This window comes from Anabrus simplex, chromosome 1, assembly GCF_040414725.1.
Source record: "Anabrus simplex isolate iqAnaSimp1 chromosome 1, ASM4041472v1, whole genome shotgun sequence".
Taxonomy (NCBI): Eukaryota; Metazoa; Arthropoda; class Insecta; order Orthoptera; family Tettigoniidae; genus Anabrus; species Anabrus simplex.
In genome coordinates this window covers 237539448-237561708 of record NC_090265.1, presented here as the reverse complement: position 1 = coordinate 237561708, position 22261 = coordinate 237539448, and the positions used below count along the sequence as shown (strand labels likewise).

The following is a 22261-nucleotide window of genomic DNA, read 5'->3' as shown; positions in this document are numbered from 1 at the left end:
TACTGAGCAACTGAGACTAGTACAAATTTAAATTCAGAGAAACAAACATTATTAGCAATTTTGTCACTTGAAGTGTTTAGGTTGAACAGTTATGGACACAGTACAGCAATGAACTTTAGAAAATGTTTAAAATGTTGTGACGTGATACGAGTGGTATTTTTATGTAGAGTTAATATATCGAGAATCAGGACTTCAAATCTATAACGTGCTAAGCAGATGTGTTAATGAGGAGCACAGTAACAAGGTTTCACTGTAAATGAAATTATAAATTTTCCAGCGAACTCATTCTGGTTGCCAGTATTTCACCCCGGTGTGCCATTTTGGGCTTGTCAGTTGGTAACTAGCACACCTACCAAGACACATTAGCTACTGCATATAGTGCAGGCCACTGCGTAGGCTACTTGGAGCCACAGGCAGTGCCAGTGCACTATGACAGACTTGGTCTCTATTACAAAATTGATGCCTGCTAGGTCATCAAATTATGTAGATGTTGATTCCAGTAGAGAACCTGAAACATTTGTCCCAAATGAGTGAATGCATAATTCCAATATAAATGAAATTTACCGGGCGAGTTGGCTGTGCGGTTAGGGGCGTGCAGCTGTGAGCTTGCATCCAGGAGGTAGTGGGTTAGAACCCCACTGTAGGCAGTCCTGAAGATGGTTTTCCGTGGTTTCCCATTTTCACACCAGGCAAATGCTGGGGCTGTACCTTAAAGCCACTGCCGCTTCCTTCCCACTCCTAGGCCTTTCCTACCCCATCATTGCCATAAGACCTATCTCTGCCGGTGCAACGTGAAGCAAATTTTATAAAAATATGTGAATTTTCCAGCCATCTCATTTTGGTTGCCAGCATTTCGCCCCATTGTGCCAATCTGTTTGTTGGTAGGTGTGCTAGTTACCAACTGACAAGCTGAAATTGGCGCATTGGGGAGAAATGAACCAGAATGAGTTAGCTGGAAAATTTATAATTTCATTTATATTGGAATTATGCATTCATTCATTCAGGTTCCCTGTAGGAATCAAGATACACATCACGCAGCTTCATACCAGCACGAGCGTCTTGGCCAGGTGATGTCCATGTTCAGTAGCTGTCAGTCCAGGTTCCACTACTCTGCTGTTCTCCTCAAGAGATCCAGACGTGCAGTCACCACCACCTCACTGTGGGCTGGTATCACTTCCTCCCTGCTGCTCGAGAGCATGTTCTGGAACAATGAAACATAACTTCTTGACAACCCAGCCATAGCACATATTGTCCCATGTCAATGGTCACTTGTGTAAGCCTGAAGCACATCAAGTCCCAAGATGATCTCATCGGTGATACGCATGACAAAGGCAGACTTCTCTGCCCAAATGTCAGTAGTGCCTCCTTATGAACAGGAATGGTGTCTCCTGAAGCCATCCGTAGCAAATATGGGCAGTTCGGCTCCTTCTCGATCTGCCCCTTGTCAATGTCCAACCTAGCGATGGTGAGTGTAGCCCACATGTCTATCGCGATGCAACACCACTTGTCTCTGAGCCACCTGTCTGTGATCAGGCTGTTGTTGCTCCTCTTGGTGATTACTAGGGGGCAGGTTTCTATGACATGTCATATTTTTTTCCTTAACATTACATTTATCTAGTCGTGTATTTTCAGCAAGTTTCCAAGCACGATAATCAAAATTAAACAGGTTTTATTGGGCATATGTAAGCTTTTTTAGTTTTGAGGCATATTTTGAACAAAATCTCATTTTAATGACATATTTTGATAATTTTCATCTGAATTTTGTTTTATAAAAATCAGAGTAAGCTCTAGAAATTATTTTTCAGGATAGACTGGAATAGATTTCTACTGAAGAACCATTGAAAAATAGTGCATGGAATGTTTCTAAGAGGTACGAGCTATTGTTTGCTGGTTGGGTCAGTTCCTGGAAACGGTGCTATTGTTTACATGGAAGCAGAGGCAATTCAGCAGTCATTTGTCATTCTTAATATCTCTCTCCTTCCCCTTCCTCCTTCAACACACTGAATGAACTTGGTTACTGAGGGCGCTTCAGTCATTCATTTGTTGTCAATATGCCTAAAATGAATCTCAATTAGCGAGAAGTTGCTAAGTTTTGTTTGCAAGTTTGGTAAAAACATATTCAGTACAGATGGAGTGATATTATTTTGTAAATAGTGTGAAGTAAAATGTACTGCCAAAAAAAAACCACTTCACTATGCTACAACGCTGTAGTACTGCAAAACTAACTAGACATTCATCACTCAAAAATAGGCAACGTCTGCTATTCCAAACTCCGTCATCAGGTTCACAGTGTTCACAATTTTTGCAAGATCTCTGCAAGATGATGGTTTTGTCTAATATTCTTTTAAAGAAACTCAATAACCGAAACTTCAGACAGTTTCTGTTCCCAAACAGATCTATTCTCAGGAAGGACTAACTGACCCCTTGTTATGAAGAGACGTTGAATATAATAATATAACAATGGGAGACTGTAAGATACGCATTTCAATAGATGAGGCTACAAATGTGGATGGAAGATCTGTAGGAAATGTGATTGTTGGCACGATGAAAGATCAGCCTGGCGATACATTCCTCCTGACGTGAAGTGCCTGGTGTGAAGTGCTAAAGAATGCAAATCATTCCACCATTGCAGTTCTCTTTGACAGTTCAATGAATCTGTTGTGTCCGAATGGGGCAAAGAGAGAACACATTTTTCTATTTGTAACTGATGCTGCTTCATATATGGTGAAGGCAGGCAAGAGACTTAAAATGCTATACCCTTGCATAGTGTGGCTGAAGAAGTTAGAAGTAGCTGTCCTGAAGTAGCTAAATTAATATTGAACTGTAAGAAAGTGCTTGTCAAGGCTCCACTTCGTGTTCAGGAATTTCAAGGAGAAGCACCTTCATGCCCCTTCCTCCCCAGTCATATTAATACATTGGGGAACTTGGCTTAGATGTTGTGGAGAAGATCATAAAGTCTTTTTATCGTCCAGAATCATCCTCCATAAAACCTATTCAAGATTTATTTTCAAACACTACATTAAAAGTGGACCAAGCTTACATAAAGTCCAATTTCAATTCTTTATCTGAAGTAGTCACGGAACTCGGAAGTTTCAGGTGCATCTTCATAGCAAATGTCTTTCTGGGTGACCGGAGGTGTGGTTTGGTTTCGATTACAAGGAACTGTGGGAGTGTTTGCACTGGTAGTGGGGGAAGAACTTGGTTCCGTCCTTCGGCTGACACAGTAAGCGGACGTAACACAGGGAGCTGTAGTGTGAAAAGCTTGTCATATTTTACTCTCTCTGCTCCAGGTGCGCAAAATATGTACTGGGAATGACTGATGTGTACATGTGTTTTATTTGTATGTGAGGCCATAGTGAAATGTAGCTGCAGTTTATTAATAGCATTTCACAACTACAATCAATGGTAGTTAGCAAGAAGGAAGTTAATTTACTGATAATTTTTATCATTACTTTGCTTTATTACCAGATTGGCTTCACTCACACTCTGTACATGCATGCTTGTGTGCATGCATGCATTCACACGCGAGAGAGTGAGTGAGTGAGTGAGTGAGTGAGTGAGTGAGTGAGTGAGTGCATAAAAGCACGATGGACTTAGCTACATTTTACATAAACTGGGGGTAACAGGTATGAAGGTAGTGATAATGATTATTGGTACAAGCAAGTGGCAGCAATGGAATTTGTAATGAAGAAGAGAGTAAGGCTAATTTAGCTGACTGGCAGTCAACAAGTTTTGCTTAGAAGCCATAATTTGTAGGTGATCAATTATTTAACCAAATTTTAAACTTAAAATGAATATGTCAAAAGTTTTAGTTAGCTGACTGTAATCGAAGACATAAAATTATATGAGAGATGAAATATGTAACACAAAAATGATGAGCGTTAATAGTAAGCTTTGGTTTTAAGAGATCATTTGTGACATAAGAACTAGGGAAACCAAATTATGACTTAAACTCAACATACCATTAGAGTATGACAAGGCAATAGAATTAAATGGATCAAGCGAGATAGCTATGCAGTGTGGATCATGTAGTTGTGGGCTTACATTCAGGAGATGGTGGGTTTGAATCCAACTGTCAGCAGTCCTGAAGATGGTTTCACATAGTTTCTCATTTTCTCACCAAACAAATGTTGGGTGTGTACCTTAATTAAGGTCACAGTACTTCCTTCCCAGTCCTAGCCCTGTCCTATCCTATCACCATCATAAGACCTGTCCGAATCGGTGTGATACCAATAGCAAAAAATAAAAATGGAAATATAGGATAAGTACGTAATTATTACAGAGAACATTCATAATGTGTATTCAAAACACCCAATAGCTTGATCAATTAGATCAATTTTATTCTCAGTATTCTTTAATTACAAGATTGCTTTGCAAGACAAAGCTTCATAAGTTAAGAACTTAATGTTTTATCCATATTGACATGTAATCAGGAGAATAGGTGAGAATAGGTATGAAGTTATCGACCTTTCAATACACTATAAGTAAAATGACAAGAAGAGATTTTCGATCATTTCACAATTAAAGGACTGGTTTCAACCTAACCAGGAGCCATCCTCAGCCTTTTAATTCTAACATTGGCAAGTTATATAATTTATGTACAATAATTAAAATCCTGGCACGAACTTGAGCACAGTGTCCCTCATATTGCAAACATTTCAACATGTGGGGAATATGGACGAAGGCCATTTAAACATTTTTCGTACATTGGCGCGTTCAGGAGGATACTCTTGAACCTAATTCACTGGTTGGCCTACAACTTATATTTTTTAAGAAGCTTGGTCACAGGATAATGCCCATATGTTATATGGTTCTCTTTTATAACCGTTGATGACTTCTAATTAACCACATAATTTCGGCCAACATTTTAAAACATTATTTAAGAAGATATAGTTTGAACTTTGTGTAAACTGGCACTATCAACAGATGGGACACACACAAGGAATAAATGTGAGCTGAGTGACACACTTCAGACTTCCAGTCCAACAGAACTTGTTTACCAGTGGTCAATTTACCAAAACTTTTATTTGAATTTCACATTTGGTGTTTCAGGTGTCTTGTATATTTTTCGTTATATACCCATATTTTAATGTGTGTTTTATGTCTTGTGATAATATGCAGTATATGGTAAGGGATTTTAATGATTGTACATACACTCTATAACTTGCCGATGTTTAGAATTATAAGGTTGAGAATGACCCCTGGTTGGGTTGAAACTGGTCCCTTAAATAATGAAATATCGGGCGAGTTAGCCTTGCGGTTAAGGGCGTGCGGCTGTGAGCTTGCATCCGGGAGATAGTGGGTTTGAATCCCACTGTCAGCAGCCCTGAAGATGGTTTTCCGTGGTTTCCCATTTGACACCAGGCAAATGCTAGGGCTGTACCTTAATTAAGGCCATGGCTGCTTCCTTCCAACTCCTACGCCTTTCCTATCCCATCATCACCATAAGACCTATCTGTGTCGGAGCGTCGTAAAGCCACTAGCAAAAAAAATAAATAAATAAATAAATAGTGAAATGATCTCAAATCTTTGTCATTTTACTTATAGTGTTTTGAAAGGTACCTCATACCTATTCTCCAGACGAAACTTAGCAAAGGAAAAAATATGTACCTATTCACAAGAAGAAATTGTAGAAGTGGTTACATAATATGGTAATTGATCCTTTTGAGGGCAGCTATGGAAATGTTCTTCACAGTGTAGGAGATCCCGAAATCACAACAGATATTAGTGAACTTCGATTTTAAAATATGGTGCGCACTGATCCTCACCCAAATCATCTTTGTTTCTTCTAGCTTGTGTTTTTCATTAAAATAAGGCTCTGTTGGTGTATAAGTAGTCATGTTTTCCTGGTCCACTTTGTTTGGCTGGTTGGTGGTTTTGAACTGCACTATCGGATCATATATATACACACAGCCCTTCTTTGAGCTCCACCAATTTTTTAAAATTCTATTTGTTCGGGGCTTCGACCTATAGAGATCTTTTACCCCTACTTGCACCATGTGATGTGAACCTGCATGTAATTGGAATGGAAGAAGTGTAGAGTGTTGAATGTGAGGAAAGGAACATTAAGGACGACACAAACACTCAGTTCCCAGGCCAGGGATATCAATCATTTACAATTTAAAACCTCTGATTCAGCCGGGAATCGAACCCGGGGCCGCCGGGTGACAGGCAGACGCGTTGCTCCCTACACCGCGGGGCTGGACTAGCTCCACCATACACAGCCATGAAGATGATTTTCCATGGTGTCCCATTTCCATACCAGGCAAATGCTTTAAGGACACTGGTGCTTCCTGCTCAGTCTTTGCCTTTTTCTCTCCCATCATCCTCAAAAAACTATCTTAGTTAGTACAATATTAAAACTATAGCAATAAAGGTGTATGTATAATTTGAAAAGTCAGTTCATTTGTCAAAATTACTAAGAAGAGACATTACTACCTTCTTTCAGTGGGTGTTCTACGTTATTGGCTGCGGCTGATGTGGGACTCTACAGTCTTCCATTTGGTGATCAAGAAGAGAGGACGAGTGCCTGCCTGTGATAGCTTTTTGGTCAAGAGGATAGCTGGCCCAGGACTTGCTTCCAATTACTTTTATCAAGTAAGTTAGTAAGAGGCAAAAGATCCACATGGGTCGATGCCCCAAACAAATAGCATTTTCTAAGTTTGTTTATTATCCACCTAATTTCATTAGTTTCCTCTGTCCTGTTGAATAACAAGGTTATAAAATAACGTACTCATGTCCATAGATTTAAACTTTAAGTACCGTACATGTGACCCCCGGATGGTGCTAAGCAAGCAACAGTGATCAGGCTGATGATGGAGATACTTGTATAAAGGGGCCTAACATCTACGGTCATTGACCCAAGTGATCAGGCAGCCAGACTTGTCTTCTTAGTAAGTTCTCCTGGCAACAATACACATGGAATCAACTTGCATCTAAATAACTCTTTTCAGAGCCACAAGACATGGAATGTTGGGCCTAGCCTTTGATTATGCCAGCTCAGCAAAGAAGGATCAAGTGGATCAAAATGTGAGATACTGTCCAAGATCCTGAGAGAAAAAGATATTGACATTGCTGAAATGCATGAAACTCATTTTACAGTACAGATGGCCTTAGGTCAAGAGGCAGAATACAGAAGGTCGTTCGGGATCTCTGGGGATGGTGTTTGAAGGGTAATTGGCTTATGGAAAGCCATGTCTCCACCAAAGATCATGATCAATTGGAAAGCCAACATTTTCATTGCAGCAGACTTTTTTTTGCAGAGCTAGCATGTCTGTCTTATCCCACTCCTGACAGGCTTCCCAGAGGCCATTGATAGTGCATGGATGTCTATATCATAAGGCCCTTTTTAGGAGTCCAAATGCACAGAAATCCTTCAGTGGAATGTCAGTAAAAAGAATTGCATGGATTCCAGTTTCCACATCCATTCTAAGAACAGACAAGTCAAACGAGAGGTGTGGCTGGATGCTTTATTTTGATATATCCATACCTGATTTTTCACCCTCCCATGTAGTGCTGGGATATCTGTGTTGTAAATGGGTATTAAAACCTCTTGCTGATAGTATGTAGAGTTCACCTTCACATTATTAGCGACACAGTGAATGGTTAACTTGCCATTATAGCAGTATCCAGAGATAATTATAAAACCCCTTGGAAAACTTTCCTGGCATTCTTTATACGTTTGATAAATTTTTTGACTCTAGGGCAGTAGTAAATTGAGTGGAGTTTGTTTTAGTCACTAAGGTACATGTATACTTTGTCTAATGTCACCACATATTTCCATCTATCCCTTGCCAGATAGCCGTCATACAGCTTTCTCGCATTAGTGCGACGTTCTGAAATGTGATGAGGCAAAAGCTTTTGAACTCGGCGCTTATGCTGCTTTTCTAACTGCAGGTCCTTAACTGTTAACTGTTGAAACAGACATCTCCAACTTACGTGGAATAGTCCTTTGGGAGGCAAAGTTACTACCTGAGACAAGGGCCTTCACTGTCTCCACCACTACTGGTGTACGGCTGGAGGATGGTTGTGGATTTGGTTGCTTTTTCCCCTCTGAAATTAAGCCCAGTCGGCCTTAGCCTTTTTTAGTCTATACAGCACTGATTCTGTTCTTTGATATCAAGAAATCGCGCTTCTTGAACACTCCTTGTATTGCAGAATAGCTATATTTAGCAGCAGGAAGGGCTATTATGTAGCCCTCCCAGTAAGGGTCAGTCCACTTCAGCATCGTTTTAGCTTAAATTCACAAAACTCTACACACACTTTCTCAGTATTGACGTGAATCATCACTCCCCGTTTTGTCCTGCTCAAGTTGATAACAGCGCCACCAGTGATTTTCAAACTCATCACCAGAGATCCCAAACAACCTTCTGTATCAGAATATGAAGTATTTGATGCTATAATGTGGAAATATAACACCAGCGACCAGAATGGTAATGCACTTGCAGAATGGACAGAGGAGAACAAGTTGAGCCTTGTTTTTGATGCAAAAGACAAGGGTAATTCAGTTCTGCAGCATGGAACAGAGAATACAACCCAGACCTTTTTCAACACAAAATCCTCAAAATCAACCTCTACACATATACAAAATAGTCCGAGGAGACTTCCCTTGCAGTCAACATCATAGGGATTCAGATCACAGTGATTTGATCAATCTCTAGATCAAGATAGAACTTTCAGGAAGCAAACTGGGAAATATTATCTGAGGATCTATACAAGATGGATCTCAGCAACACCTGAAAATTATGACAGATTTGGTTCTGTAATCTCAGCTACAAAAAATTGTATAACAAGGGGATACTGCAAGGAATATATTCCGGGATGGAACAACGAATCCAAGGAACCTTGTGAATCTGATGAGGAGTGAAGGTGATCCAGATTTACTCAAACTGAATGCTGCAAGAAATAATGAAATGGATAAAGACAACAACAGATCTGGATTTTAAGACACGTTGATAGTCTTGGAAAACTTACTGAAGAAATCGGGAGGATACAGCCCACAGATACGGAAATATCAATCAGTATCATCAGATCAAATAGCCAGTAGAACTGTCTCACTGTCCAGAGCCCCACAAGATAAAACAAAATGGAAAGAACTTGGTAATTTATGGTAAATATTACTTTACACTGCAGAATTCTCAAGAGTTTGCAATGGTGTAACTAGAAACAGCTCAGCGACTTGAAGACAGGCAGGGCACCTGGTTTTGATGGGATACACCCTGAACCTAAGACAATGTGGAAAGAAGCCAAAAGCTTTAAAAATTACCAAAGTAATTGCCGTCCTAAAACCGAACAAACCTCTGGATAAAGTAGAGAGTTATCATCCAATAGCACTACTCAGTTGCTGCTATAAAGTTCTGGAAAGACTTCTACGAACAGGATAGGCCAAGGGATCCTGGAAAACATCTCAGTGGAACAAGCTGGTTTCACATTGACAGGGGCTGTACAGATGAGGTGTAAAGTCTAACTACAGACATCAAAGCAGGGTATCAGAGACAAATAAAGACATCTGTTGTTTTTGGCGACCTGACTGCTGTCTACAACACAGTAAGGAAAGAAGGACTTCTGTGTAAATTGTTCAGAGTCATCCCCTGCTGAACCACTTTGAAACTTATCAATAACAAGCTCTCAGACAGGTACTTTAGAGTAATCCAGGGTAATATCATAAACAAACAAAGAAAACTAAATAATGGCCTACCTCAGGGGTCAGTACTATCCCTGCACTTTTCAACCTTTATACTTCAGACTTTGCTGAAACCAGTGCAAAAATGTTCAGTTATGACCAGATAGTCTTGGTGCTGATGTTTGTCCATGTTGCAGAAATTTCGTTCAATTGTTTGTTATTATTTGATCAAGAAGAGTGTGAATGCAATTAGTGGGGTGGGTTGGTCCGAGGGGTAAAATTGTCACGTTACATGCTTGGAAAGTATTATGAAACTGTCGAGTTGAAGCTGCGGTACTGTCTTAAAAAATTTGTGTTGAAGACTCCAATTATAATAACGTGTTCATAGTCTGTCAGAAGGCTTAGTATTTCATATTATGTTTTTAATTAAATAGTTCACTTGTAAAGTGATGTGTATTGATTGGGTGGACCAAAACCTAACATTGTTTTGTAGTTTTTACTGTATCAATACGGATCTACACGATGAAGTTCATAAATTGTACTAAATTTGTGACTCATGTCTCAGTCACAATGAATAAATTAATTACCCAGTTGGAGGACTCTTCCTATCCTTTTGTACCCAAGTTATGGGAAGACTTGTTAACTTTATGCACTGTGCTGGAAAGGTGTGCTGGAGGAGCAGTTATGTGGTAGAAAATTCAAAAAGTTGTTTTTTCCAAAAGTTTGGCAGGCCTTTTAATCCTGTCACTGCTAGCAGAGTATTGTCAATTCAATATATTTGAAATATTTAAGTGAAAGCAAAAAAAGATCCCATTTTTTTCGGATTGTTAATGTGGATAGTTTTGTTGAGAGCTGTGAATATTTTCATTCCCAACTGGTACGAATTATGCAGAAAAATAAAGATGTAGACTGCCTGCAAATGCTGTTGGCAATTAAGCTCAAATACCCAGAGTTTGACCAAGCAGACAAGCAGCTCTGCAGTGTATTTGGGCTCGTACCAACAGCATAGATGCTGAAAGATATGTCAGCAACTGCAATTTCATTGTAAGTAACAGGAGAATATGAAAGACTGTGTTACTGATTCATGAACTTGCACGACTTGAGTTAATTTTGTGTATTTTCTCTTTATTATTCTGCTTTTGCATCAGTGTTATGCTTTAGCTGGTATCAATTCTTCTGTTTTTCTCTGTGTCACTTTAACCTATACATCTTACAAACGTGACTTTAATTTCACATTCATGTCATTTCAAAAGGCACTACTCGTTTATCAGTGAAAATTAAAATCCACAGCCTGTTTCCAGTCATTCGACCGGGTCAGGAATTGAATCAAGCCCCCATCTAGCGGCAAGGATAGGAAATGTGCCGGCTGCCAAAGCCTGTCGCACTCCTCTGAGGCAATGATAAATGACTGGCAGATGAAATGAACTGTTAATGGAGATTGTTGCTGGAATGGAAGATGACAGGGAAAATGGAGTACCCAAAGAAAAACCTGCCTTGCCTCTGCTTTGTCCAGCACAAATCTCACATGGAGTGACCGGGATTTGAACGGCGGTATCCAGCGGTGAGAGGCCAGCGCGCTGCCATCTGAGCCACGGAGGCTGTTCATTTTTCAGTATTAACACATAAAATATTGTTTCCTCCAAAGTGCTATAAAATGCTAAATTGCAAATGTATAAATGCTATAAAATGCTAAATGTCCAAATCAAAATGCTAAATTCCTGATTTCAAAATGGTATGCACCTCTAACCATAGTTCATTATATTATGATTTCAGATCAGAACTGAGCAGGCATTAACTGCATTTGAAGCTAAAATGGAGCTTGATGAGCTGAGTGCCTATCAGCATGAAATGGAACAGAAAATACTTCAGCCGCAAAAGGATTTCAGGTACTGTATAATAATTCCCAGATGTTAGGCCACTTAAAAACCTATGCTTTAAGAATAGGCTTGTGAACTTATTTAGACAAAGAGTATCACAGGATGTGTGCTTCAGTTGCAAGCCATTACACTTTCAGCAAACAAAGTAAACAAGGTAGATGTCGTGGCATGGATGTACAAGCCGTCTACTCCACCCAACTATCACTCAACATGATTGAATATCAAGAAAATGTCATGGCAGAAATTTCTGCAAAGAGCAAATCTGTCAATATTTTAAGAATGTGAACTATGTGGAAAATCCATGCCAGTGTGAGAATATCATAAAATGCGAATCATTTTTTTCCTTTCATTGTTGGTTGCTAGAAGTATTACATTTACTAAAATTTATTTTGCTATTTTAGATAATGAAGATACATCATCTCCTCAAATGAGATTGGTGACAGGAAGTGCATCCAGCCATAAAAACGTGCGACCTAATCTCATCTCACCTCGTACCCAACCCTGTATCAGGAAATGAGACTTGCTGGTAGACATACAGATTATACAGATAGATTTCTTTCAATGTTTCAGTTTCTTAAAAGCTTAATAAGAGAAATTAAAATTTTTGTTAAATGAGAAATTTGTGAATACTGTGTTATGCAGCTAGTTTACTAGCCTTCTCTATGTTTGCTGGATCAAATCCGGACACAGTTAATTGACTTTTTTTGGTGCTCAATTGAGAGATGTATAAGCCACATCACAGAAACCTTTCTAAGGGATCACTCTCCATCATGAAAAATCACCTCTTATTTCAGACTGATGTTATCTTGCAGGGGGATATATATTGGAAATGCAAATTTTGTTTACCTTTCGGAGACTCATTTTTGCCTGCTATGTATTTTTCCATTGAAGCAGGTGAACTTGGTTTTGACTGCACAGATATTTAACAAATGTATCAAACAGTGAACCTACCTTATTATGGTAACTGGAAAGTGAATAGAATACAGTGAAACCTCAATTATCCGTTCCCCAAAACTACGTTTTCCCTTAATATTCGTTAAAATTACGTGGTCCCGCAAGCATCCCATTTAAAACCTGTATTAAAAACTCCCGCGTTATCCGTTCCTCGAAAAAACGATTTCCTGCATCAACCATCCAGAAATTTCAGTCCCATCAACGCTAAATCCTCGATCAAGCATTTTTAAAGATTTCGAGAATGGACGGCAGGAATCGAATTTGCGAGTCTAGCATATTTTAATTTCGTTGGATATCTTGCGCGATTATACTTAACCCATATCTGCCCAAATTATTTTTTCTGTGGAAGAATGCGATATATTTCGTAAGTACAGATGTTTGTAACCTAAATGAAAGGCTTACGATGATTTTAGGTTTCATTAACATATTTTCGCGGAGATTTACCGTGTCGACATATGTCGACAGTGAGCATGAACGGGTAGGGTAAGAGACATGCTCAAAAAAGGAACGTTTCTTCGCATTTTAAGCTTATATGAATGTAATAATTAATCAGTTAGTGAATATTAGTCACATAAGTGTTGAATAAGCAGAAAATATTTAAAAAAACATGATTCAAAACATAAATGAGGAATAGTTTCGTCTCAGTTTAGAATGCTTATTGTTTCAAAACAAAAGGACAATATTCGTATGTTTATAGTACTTGTTATACACACAATACCAAATTTTGAGCAAATATGATCTCACTGAAAAAAAAAAAAAAAAAAAAAAAAACTACGAGTAGAATTTCAAAACAGTTTAGTCTGCGTTTTAAGGTTACACTCTGCTTCTTTTCATCCAGTCTGGTTTAGTGTGAGTGAAATAACTCGAAGCAAAGGACGTGGCAGCCAACGTTAAATTTTTGCACTCTTTCCTGGCAGCTTTACCACAGTGAGCGCACCGCACTTGCTTCCCTCTTGTTTCGAGGTAGTGGGATACCCCATCGGAACGCACTTCTGGCAACACGCGTGAAGATACTTCCGTACTCGGTCTTCATGCGTTAGGACGCGTAGCGGGACGAGATAGGATATATGTCCTAACGATGTAGCGTGTGAAGCCGAGAAGGTCTAAATTGGGGTCAGACGGTAAAGTTGCCATGCATTGTCCATGGAGACGTTCAGAAGGAACACAATTAGAGGCCAGTACCATTTCTTGTTTTTGATGCTGATGCGGTAACAAGATACATTTTGATCCAATTGATCGATGCTCCCCATGTGCATATTATACAGAATTATACATGCTGGCTGAATTACTGTTATGTATTTCATTTCAGCATTACCATTGTACCATTTTCACTTATTTTTGTACACACTAGTTCAACATCAGCCCGGAGTTGATTATCAGAGAGTCTGTAAATATCTCCACAAGACTCATCATCATCGCTATCCCCGTCACTATGGAAAGCATTTTCAGGTTGTTCTATGTATATATTAGCATCTAAGATGTTTTGTGATTCCTCTAGGATGATAACGATCTGCTCGACGGTCACTCTGAGAAGAATAAATGAAAATTGTATATCAGTACTGAGGCAGTCCCATTCGCGCCCACTGTCGACATATGTCGACGTGGAAATTTCTTGCTCTGCTAGACAAAAGCAACTATAAATCAGCCATAAATGAATTCAAAACCTGTTAAAGGCATGTTTCGTTATTACGTTTACCACAACAGTCCGATCTTACTTTCAACTGTAACAATATTATTAGAAAATATTACTCACTGCGACGGAAGTGTCATCCTCTTGAGTGTATACGGAATGATATTTTATACGCAGCCACGATATAAGGCGCGAAAACGAGTGATTCTTGTTTTCGTGCTGTGCAGTATCAAACTATGAACTGTAAACAATGCACCTCAAAAATATTATTCAGGTTTACCGATATAAGATCGACAGTATTCAGATATTAACGTCGACAAATGTCGACAGTGGGCACATATGGGTTAAGGAAAATTCTGTACTAGGCTAACAATGAAGGCCTCAGCCAACTTGCGCTTTGTTAAGAGCTTTCTGTGGAATGTTTCGTTCAGTTGGCTATGTTACTAGCTGGTGAAAACCAACAATTTACGCAGTAAAGTTTCGGTTTGCTTACACGTACAGTATTGAAATGGCGCGACCTGTAAAACATGTGAAAACCCTGCAAGAAAAACTTCAGATTATAGAGGAAGTTGAAAGAAATCCAACAGGAAAAAAAGTTGACATCGCAAAACGTTTAGGCTTACCTGCTTCGACGCTGAAGACAATAATAGGGAAAAAACAAGAGGGTGAACAAGTAAAAAAATGTAGATCCTCCGCAAAGAATAGAAAAACGGGGAAGGAATCGAGATATTCCAAAATGGAAGCAGTTCTCTTTTCTTGGTATTAGCAAGCTCGGGCGTCGAGAATTCCTGTGGATGGTAACATTTTGTGCGTAAAAGCTCGAAGCATCGCTGCAAGAATGGGTGTCAAAAAATTTTCCGCTTGGAATGGATGGATTTCCCGGTTTAAGGAGCATCACGGGCTGGTGTATAAAAAGCTCGCCGGCGAGTGTGCTGCAGTTGACGGTTCAGCTGTGGAAGATTGGGGGGAAAATCTCCCAGAGCTGCTTGAAGGATACGAACCGAAGAACATCTATAACTCGGATGAAACAGGCTTATTTTTCAACTGTTTACCGGATCGCATGCTGGCTCTTAAAGGAGAATCTTGTCATGGAGGCAAAAATGCGAAGGACCGCATAACTGTTTTGTTGTGCTGTAACAGTGACGGGTCAGACAAACATATCCCTATCGTTATAGGCAAAGCAGCGAAACTGAGATGCTTTAAGAACGTGAAGAAGTTACCAGTGCGATACTACGCAAACGGTAAAGCTTGGATGACCACAGACATTTTTTTGGATTTTTTTTTTCATGGACTGGATGCTTCTATGGGTGCTCAAGCGAGAAAAATAGTTTTGTTTGTAGATAACTGTGCCGCCCACCCGCAGGAACTTTCTTTCTTACGAAATGTGAAAGTTATTTTCTATCCCCTGAACTGTACCAGTGTCCATCAGCCTCTGGATGCGGGGGTGATAAAGTGCTTTAAAGGGCACTACCACAAGCAGCTGGTGCAAAGGGCTGTGTGTATATTGGACGCCGGGAAAGAAGTGAAGACGAAGTTCAGTATTCTACAGGCAATCCACTTTGTTGTGTCAGCATGGTTCCACGTTTCGCCCTCCACCATTCAAAATTGTTTTCATGAATGTGGCTTTGGCGAGAAAGCAGAGACACAAACGACACCAACACCAGCAGCAAAGAACAACTTATCAGTGAGGACTGGGAGAAGCTCGCGCCGAGAGATGTTAACTTCGAGACGTACACTACAGTCGATAGTGAGCTCGCCACTTGTGGTGTAAAGAGCATCGAACAGCTGTGTGATGATGCTACTGCCACAGCCAGTGCATGTGCCGTGCATGAGATCGCGAGCGAGGGGGAAGATGAAAACGAAGATGAAATTGAACCCCTGCCAACGTTTGCAGAAGCATTAGCCGCCTTCGACAAAATTCGCGACTATATTACTGCGTATGACACAGACAGCAGCGAACTACAGAACGTTTTAAATATTGAGGGAGCACTGTACTCTGTTAAGGCACGACAAAATAAAAATCAACTGATGATTAAAGACTTCTTCACTACAAAGTGATTACTGTATTCTGTGACTGAGGAAATGACAATTTAAGTGTTTTGTGTGTACAGTACGTAACCTATATGTGTGCGATGTGACACCTATTTTTGTGAGTACGAGTCTGTTTCATTACATCTTCTGGGATTTAATGTATTTTGGTATCATTTTTGTATTTGTGCGTTGTGATTAGCTTACTTGATTATGTGACTGGACCTGTTGCAGCCTATGCTTATTTACGTGTTTTCAGCGATCTTTCTTAACTATAATACCACAGGTAGGTTCATGTGAACTGCACCAGTAATTATGCCTATCATGCAAGCCACATTTCTCGCCTGTTTATCAGTCAAAAAAATCATTAATGGAAAGTACCGAGGCCTAAAACGTGGGCGAACTTGAAGTTAAATTTCGTGCCGTAAGTTTGTAATACAGCACGAAAACATTTACTGATAAACAAGTTACATTGTTCTTTTTTAGGTTATTAAAACAAAGTCTTCTAATTTACATGAGACTGTCGTCAGATAACGATTACTGTAAATAACTGTACCTGTTCCAGTTAGATTTATTCAAGATAAAAAACAGAGGTAGCTACCGTAGACGTTTATAAGTCTTCAATTAAGTGACTGGATTATAATGTTGTTTTCCCGATCGGCATAATTACTCCGATACATTCTCCTAGCAGCAATAGTGAAACTGGAGTCTCAGAAGTGGTTTTAAATTTCTTAGATATCAATATAATTCTGATAACTTATTTAGTAGAATATTTTTCGATGAGCTTGGCTGATGAAAGTTGCTGGTCTGAAAGACGTTTTTATGGGAAAGTGACGAAGTTCCTCGGTAAAACTGAATTTAAAATATAAAGTTTTTTAACTAATGTATTTAATGCAGGCATTTTTGTACAAATAAAATGATATATATTTAATTACTGTGAAGTACAGTCAAACTGTTGACGGTTTTAATTCGTTCCCGGATTTTTCGCTTTCCAGTATCGTACGTTTTTTTTTCCGAGGTCCCTCCAAAAACGGAGAATCGAGGTTTCAGTGTATAAGTTAATATAAAAAAAGTAAATTCTGAAGTTATTCTTGCAAGATATTGAAAATATTTGCCCTGATTTTTCCTGTCTGTTCCTCCCACACTGACCTTACATTGCATTTATCTGTGCGAGTGTTCGTATCCTTATTCATAGATGCCTGTATGTAATTTCAAATCAAATATAAAATCAAAATCACTTTATTTGCAAATGAGGTGTCTACGTTGGTGGCAAATGGTACACTAAAATACATTATTATCCAGCACTAAATTTTAAATGAGCAAGAGAAGAAGACATTTTCCTAGAATGCAGTATCAAACAAATTACACTAATAGTTTTTCTATTAAGCACTGTCGCGGTCCCCTTTATTATGAGTATTTGTAATAAACAATATATATATATATATGATATAGTCTCTAGTAGTGTAGTTAAGCAGGCCGATTCAAAACAACACTTCAACTAATGTGGAAGCGAATCTCACAAATCAGTCCAAGGTCAAATGTGCCCAGGAGTAAACAGAGCGCAGGGAAGCGTAAAGTACTCGAATATTTACACAGTTCGAAGGCCGTGTTTAAGTCACCACAGATCCCAATACATTAACAAAGCAAAGTGCAAAGAGTATTTTGGGCCATAACACTAGAGAAAATCCGCAGTAGGTACATGTAAGATAATAAAGAGGAAGGGATCATGTAAGAAAGAACTCCCCAAACAAAAGGTTTTGAAAATAACAAATATATTGAACAATATCAAAGGTAATGACAGATATTTCCACAGGAACAGATAAATGTATCATCTTCGGGTACATACAAGTATGAGTTATGTGTAAATCACACAAGTTATTATTATTATCGCAGGTGCATACAGATACTGGAAAAAGGGAGAATACACTACTTATTATTGTTGTCTTTGATATGCGTGGCTAAAATTTTACAGATATCTATCATTGGCAAATAGGAACACGAAAACAAGGGAAAAAATATGTTACAATTGCTTTGAGTAGTCTATATACAAGGACACAATGAAAAAGAAATTACACTCGTTATTACGCTCATCTTTGGTAAGCACAGGTACAAAAGGAGAACCATGCGAGTTGTTCTTCTTCTTCTTCTTCTTCTTCTTCTTCTTCTTCTTATTATTATTATTATTATTCAAAACGGAGACTTTGACAAGAATCATGACCCTCAAAAAACAACAAGTTTCGAAACGAACATTCCTAAGGCTAGTGAACGAGTAAGTATAAATGACATCTGATCCCCCAAAGCTCTAACACACTTACTTGAAAGGGGCAATATGCTAGAATGTTCGAAAGGTAAACATTAAAATTACAATCGAATAGGCAGACCACAACATTTCCACAATCACTTCCTCACTATGATTAAATCTAACTGATAAGAAATCGGGAAACGAGGAAGGAAAGGAAGTAAAAAAAAGGAAGGAGCAAGAAAGAAAAGTAAGTAAGCGGGAACGATGGGATGGGAAGTCCTGGGAAGATCAGGCTGCCGAGTCCCCAGCTCAAGATGACGGAAAGCAATGTTCATTACACCACCCGAGAAGTTTACAAGTTACTATTTTGTTGCAAGTCCAGCACTCCTTTGCCTCCACATTCCAAATAATCAAGTCCAAATGCAAGATATTAGTGCATCACAGCTACGTCGAGTCCTGAAGGGACTAGAGTTCAAAGTTTTAGCAGTAGCAAAGCCCATACAGAAAAACAAAGGGCAGTTATGAAAACATGATAGTAATAATAAGTCTCTGCTCACCCAGTTAGTAGAGAAGAACGAAGTGAAGTTAAAATCCACACGGTCCAGCCGTGTACACTACTACAACTCCCACTGCCTATTACAGTGTCCGAGATCACAGCTGATCGCCGAACGAAGGAAAGCGGTGAGTATATATACACGGCAGGGAGCGAAATCTAGAAATTACTGGGGCAGATGACGTCAGGGTGGATGCGCAGAGAGGGGCAACGGCCCAAGCAGTAGTAAGACAGACAAGCAAGCAGACAGTTCGTAGTCACTCAGTATAACGTGCACCAGATCGAAGCGGTGAAATCTCATAAGGTAAGAGAAAAGAGCTCGTAACAGCGCATCCTTAATAAATTTATATTGTTTACAAAATTCTACTTATAATATCTTCTCTAGGCCTACTTACAAAACATAGTCAACTCATATACAGTCTGTGGAATTACTTCAAATAATACTATACAACTGCTATAATATTAAAATTTACATTGCATTTATTTTACATATATATATTTCTCCCATTTTGGGAGCTAACTAGCATAACGACCTGCTGCGTCTTAAACCAGAGCCCCTTTTGCCACCACTTTTCAGAGTTCCTGAAGGGCCTTCACACCTACAGTAGCAGTTCCATGGCCCCCGAAATCCCCACTGTACTTCACCCCTACAGGCAGTCCCCTACTTCGGCTGTCCAATCTCCATAGACCAGGGGTTGGAATTAATTTATTCACAAAAATTATTTGTTTACAATAACTTGAACAGGTCATATGCCCTCTAACATTTCATTTCTTTTCTCTGTTTCTGTTTATTCTTTTCTTGAATATCTGCACAGATTTTGGAAAAGGATCAAACACTACCCCTGGTAAACTGTTCTACTCCTTCACGCCCTTCCCAAGAAATAAAAATTTACCTGCCCTGAAGATTGGAACAGCAGACCAGACGAAAGTAGTGTAAATTTGGAGAAGGAAAACGAAATAAATGAAGATCAGATTGGGTTCAGTATATTAGAAGAGGAAATAGAGGCAACTATTAGGGAAATGAAGAATGGTAAAGCAGTTGGTGTAGATGGAAATACCAGTTGAACTACTCAAAGTATTGCAGGGGAAAGGAAAAGATATATTTGTAAAACTTTGTCAAGAAATATACTTAAAGGGGAAATGGCCAAAAGATTTTCTGGAAAATATAATAATACCAGTAGAAAAAAGGAAAAATAGTAAGAAATGTGAAAACACAGGACACTAAGTTTAATTTCTCATGCAGCTAAAATACTATTAAGAGCAATAAACAGAAGGATTTACAGAAGAATGGAGAATTATATTGGTAGAGAGCAATATGGATTTAGGCATGGAGTAGGCACAAGGGAATGCCATTGGTTTACTGAAAGTCATAGGAGAAAGGTATACACAGTCTTTGCAGACTTAGAGAAGGCATTTGACAAAGTGAGGTGGGATAAGCTCTTGGAGATACTTAAAAAACATGGAGCGGAGAGGGGGAGAGAGAGAGAGAGAGAGAGAGATCAGACTAGGAAAAGGTGTTAGACAGGGTTGCTGCTTATCACCAACTTTGTTTAATATTTACTTGGAGGAAATTATTTGTGAATGCTTGGATGGTAAAAGGTGTCAACGTTGGAGGTAAGAGAATTGAATGTATAAGATTTGCTGATGATATGGCAGTAATAGCTGAAAATGTGAAGGACCTTCGCAAAATGCTGATAGAAGTAAACAAAAAGAAAACCAAATTCATGATATTTGGAGGTGAAGGTAAAAAAGCAACAATCAAGATAGGGGGAGAAATTATTGAACAGGTGAATAAGTTAAAGTATCTTGAAAGTATTGTGACTGAAGACCTTTACTCTATAACAGACATAAAAGCTCGAATTGCCTTAGCCAAGGAAAGCTTCAACAAGAAGAAAAAAACTGCTTTGTGGCCCGCTAGAGAAAGATCTGACGAAGAAACTTGCAAGGTGTTACGTATGGCGCTGAAACAATGACTTTAAGGAAGAACAGAGAAGAATAGAGGCATTTGAGATGTGGATTTGGCGAAGAATTGAAGGAGTAAAGTGGGAAGATAAAATATCAAATGAAGTTCTGAAGAATGGGAGAAGTGAGGAGCATGCTGACCGTAATCCAAAATAGGAAGAAAGATTGGATAGGGCATAATCTAAGACACAACACTTTACTACGAATAGCAATTGAAGGGATGATAAAAGGAAAATGAGTGTAACCGTAAACGGGATAATTACGCCTACACATAATAATAATAATAATAATAATAATAATAATAATAATAATAATAATAATAATACAAAAATATTGACATAAATAAATAGTAAAATGACGCAGTGGCGGTGAATTCACATCAGAGCATGGAAATGTGACGGATAACTATCAATACCAGTACTCAGAATTAAATCAAATACAAGGGAACACTTACAGGCCTAAAAATGACAACTAAGAGAGCAGAGGGGAAGGTGCGGGGGCCCTGTGAGGTCCATGGGAACGTATGACGTTATGGGGGAGAAAAGACTTACAATCATCATCTCGAAACTCATCATATTAACATAATCAAAACCAATATTACAAGAAACAAGATCATGATATAGCACTTGATACTTATGCACAAAGGAAGGGTGTTTAAAGGACTTTAACAAAATACAGTTCCATGACACGGAATCAAGACATACTTAAGAAACTTAGAGAAAATTTGATTTAACAATAGAAGGGTGATGCACAATTGAAATATCAAAGAGGTTCAACCTTTTCAATACAAAACGTGTTGTATAAGAAGTTCACAACATAATATTTATTGAATAATAAGGACCGGTTTCGACGCTCACTGCGTCATCATCAGCTAACAAAGATCAACAAATAGGCAAAGTACATGTCATGAATGATTTACATTAATAACTCTTGTATGGCTGAATACAAATGGTGAACTGCTTTGTCATAAAAGCTAGGAGAAACTTGAGTAAAATATGATAATGTGATGTGACACATAAAACATAGTGGTTTGATGGGTAAAAATTATGCATAAAATTGAACTGATGCTATGAGCATGAGAGTCTGAATATGGTGATAAAACTATGTGGTAAAAATAATATAATGGTAAAACTGTCCACTCTTCTGTTGTTCACTTCAGGCACATAAGTCCAGGTCCGATGTTATATAGTCAAACCAATAAAAAAATTTTGTCGAGGCCGGGACACCTGATGTTGGGCGATTGAATAAGGTTGCTCTTCAAATTAGTCTCAGATCAACAGGGTAGTGAATCTTTAAGAGAGGAAAGAAAAACTAAGTTAGTGAAATGGAAGTCTAAATCGAGTTCGGTCAAGGGTGATAGAATATGAGACTCACCTTGTTTGGCGTGCTGAGT

At 38.8% G+C, this 22261-nt stretch overlaps 1 protein-coding gene across 1 annotated transcript in view; it reads left to right on the top strand.

Annotated features, from left to right (window-relative positions):
* LOC136886224 (uncharacterized) overlaps positions 1–22261 on the top strand; it is a 905658-nt gene that overhangs the window by 831188 nt on the left and 52209 nt on the right. The window contains exons 19-20 of the mRNA XM_068231034.1: positions 6449–6597; positions 11396–11508. Coding sequence (XP_068087135.1) covers positions 6449–6597; positions 11396–11508 — 262 coding nt within the window. The remainder of the gene's footprint in view (positions 1–6448; positions 6598–11395; positions 11509–22261) is intronic.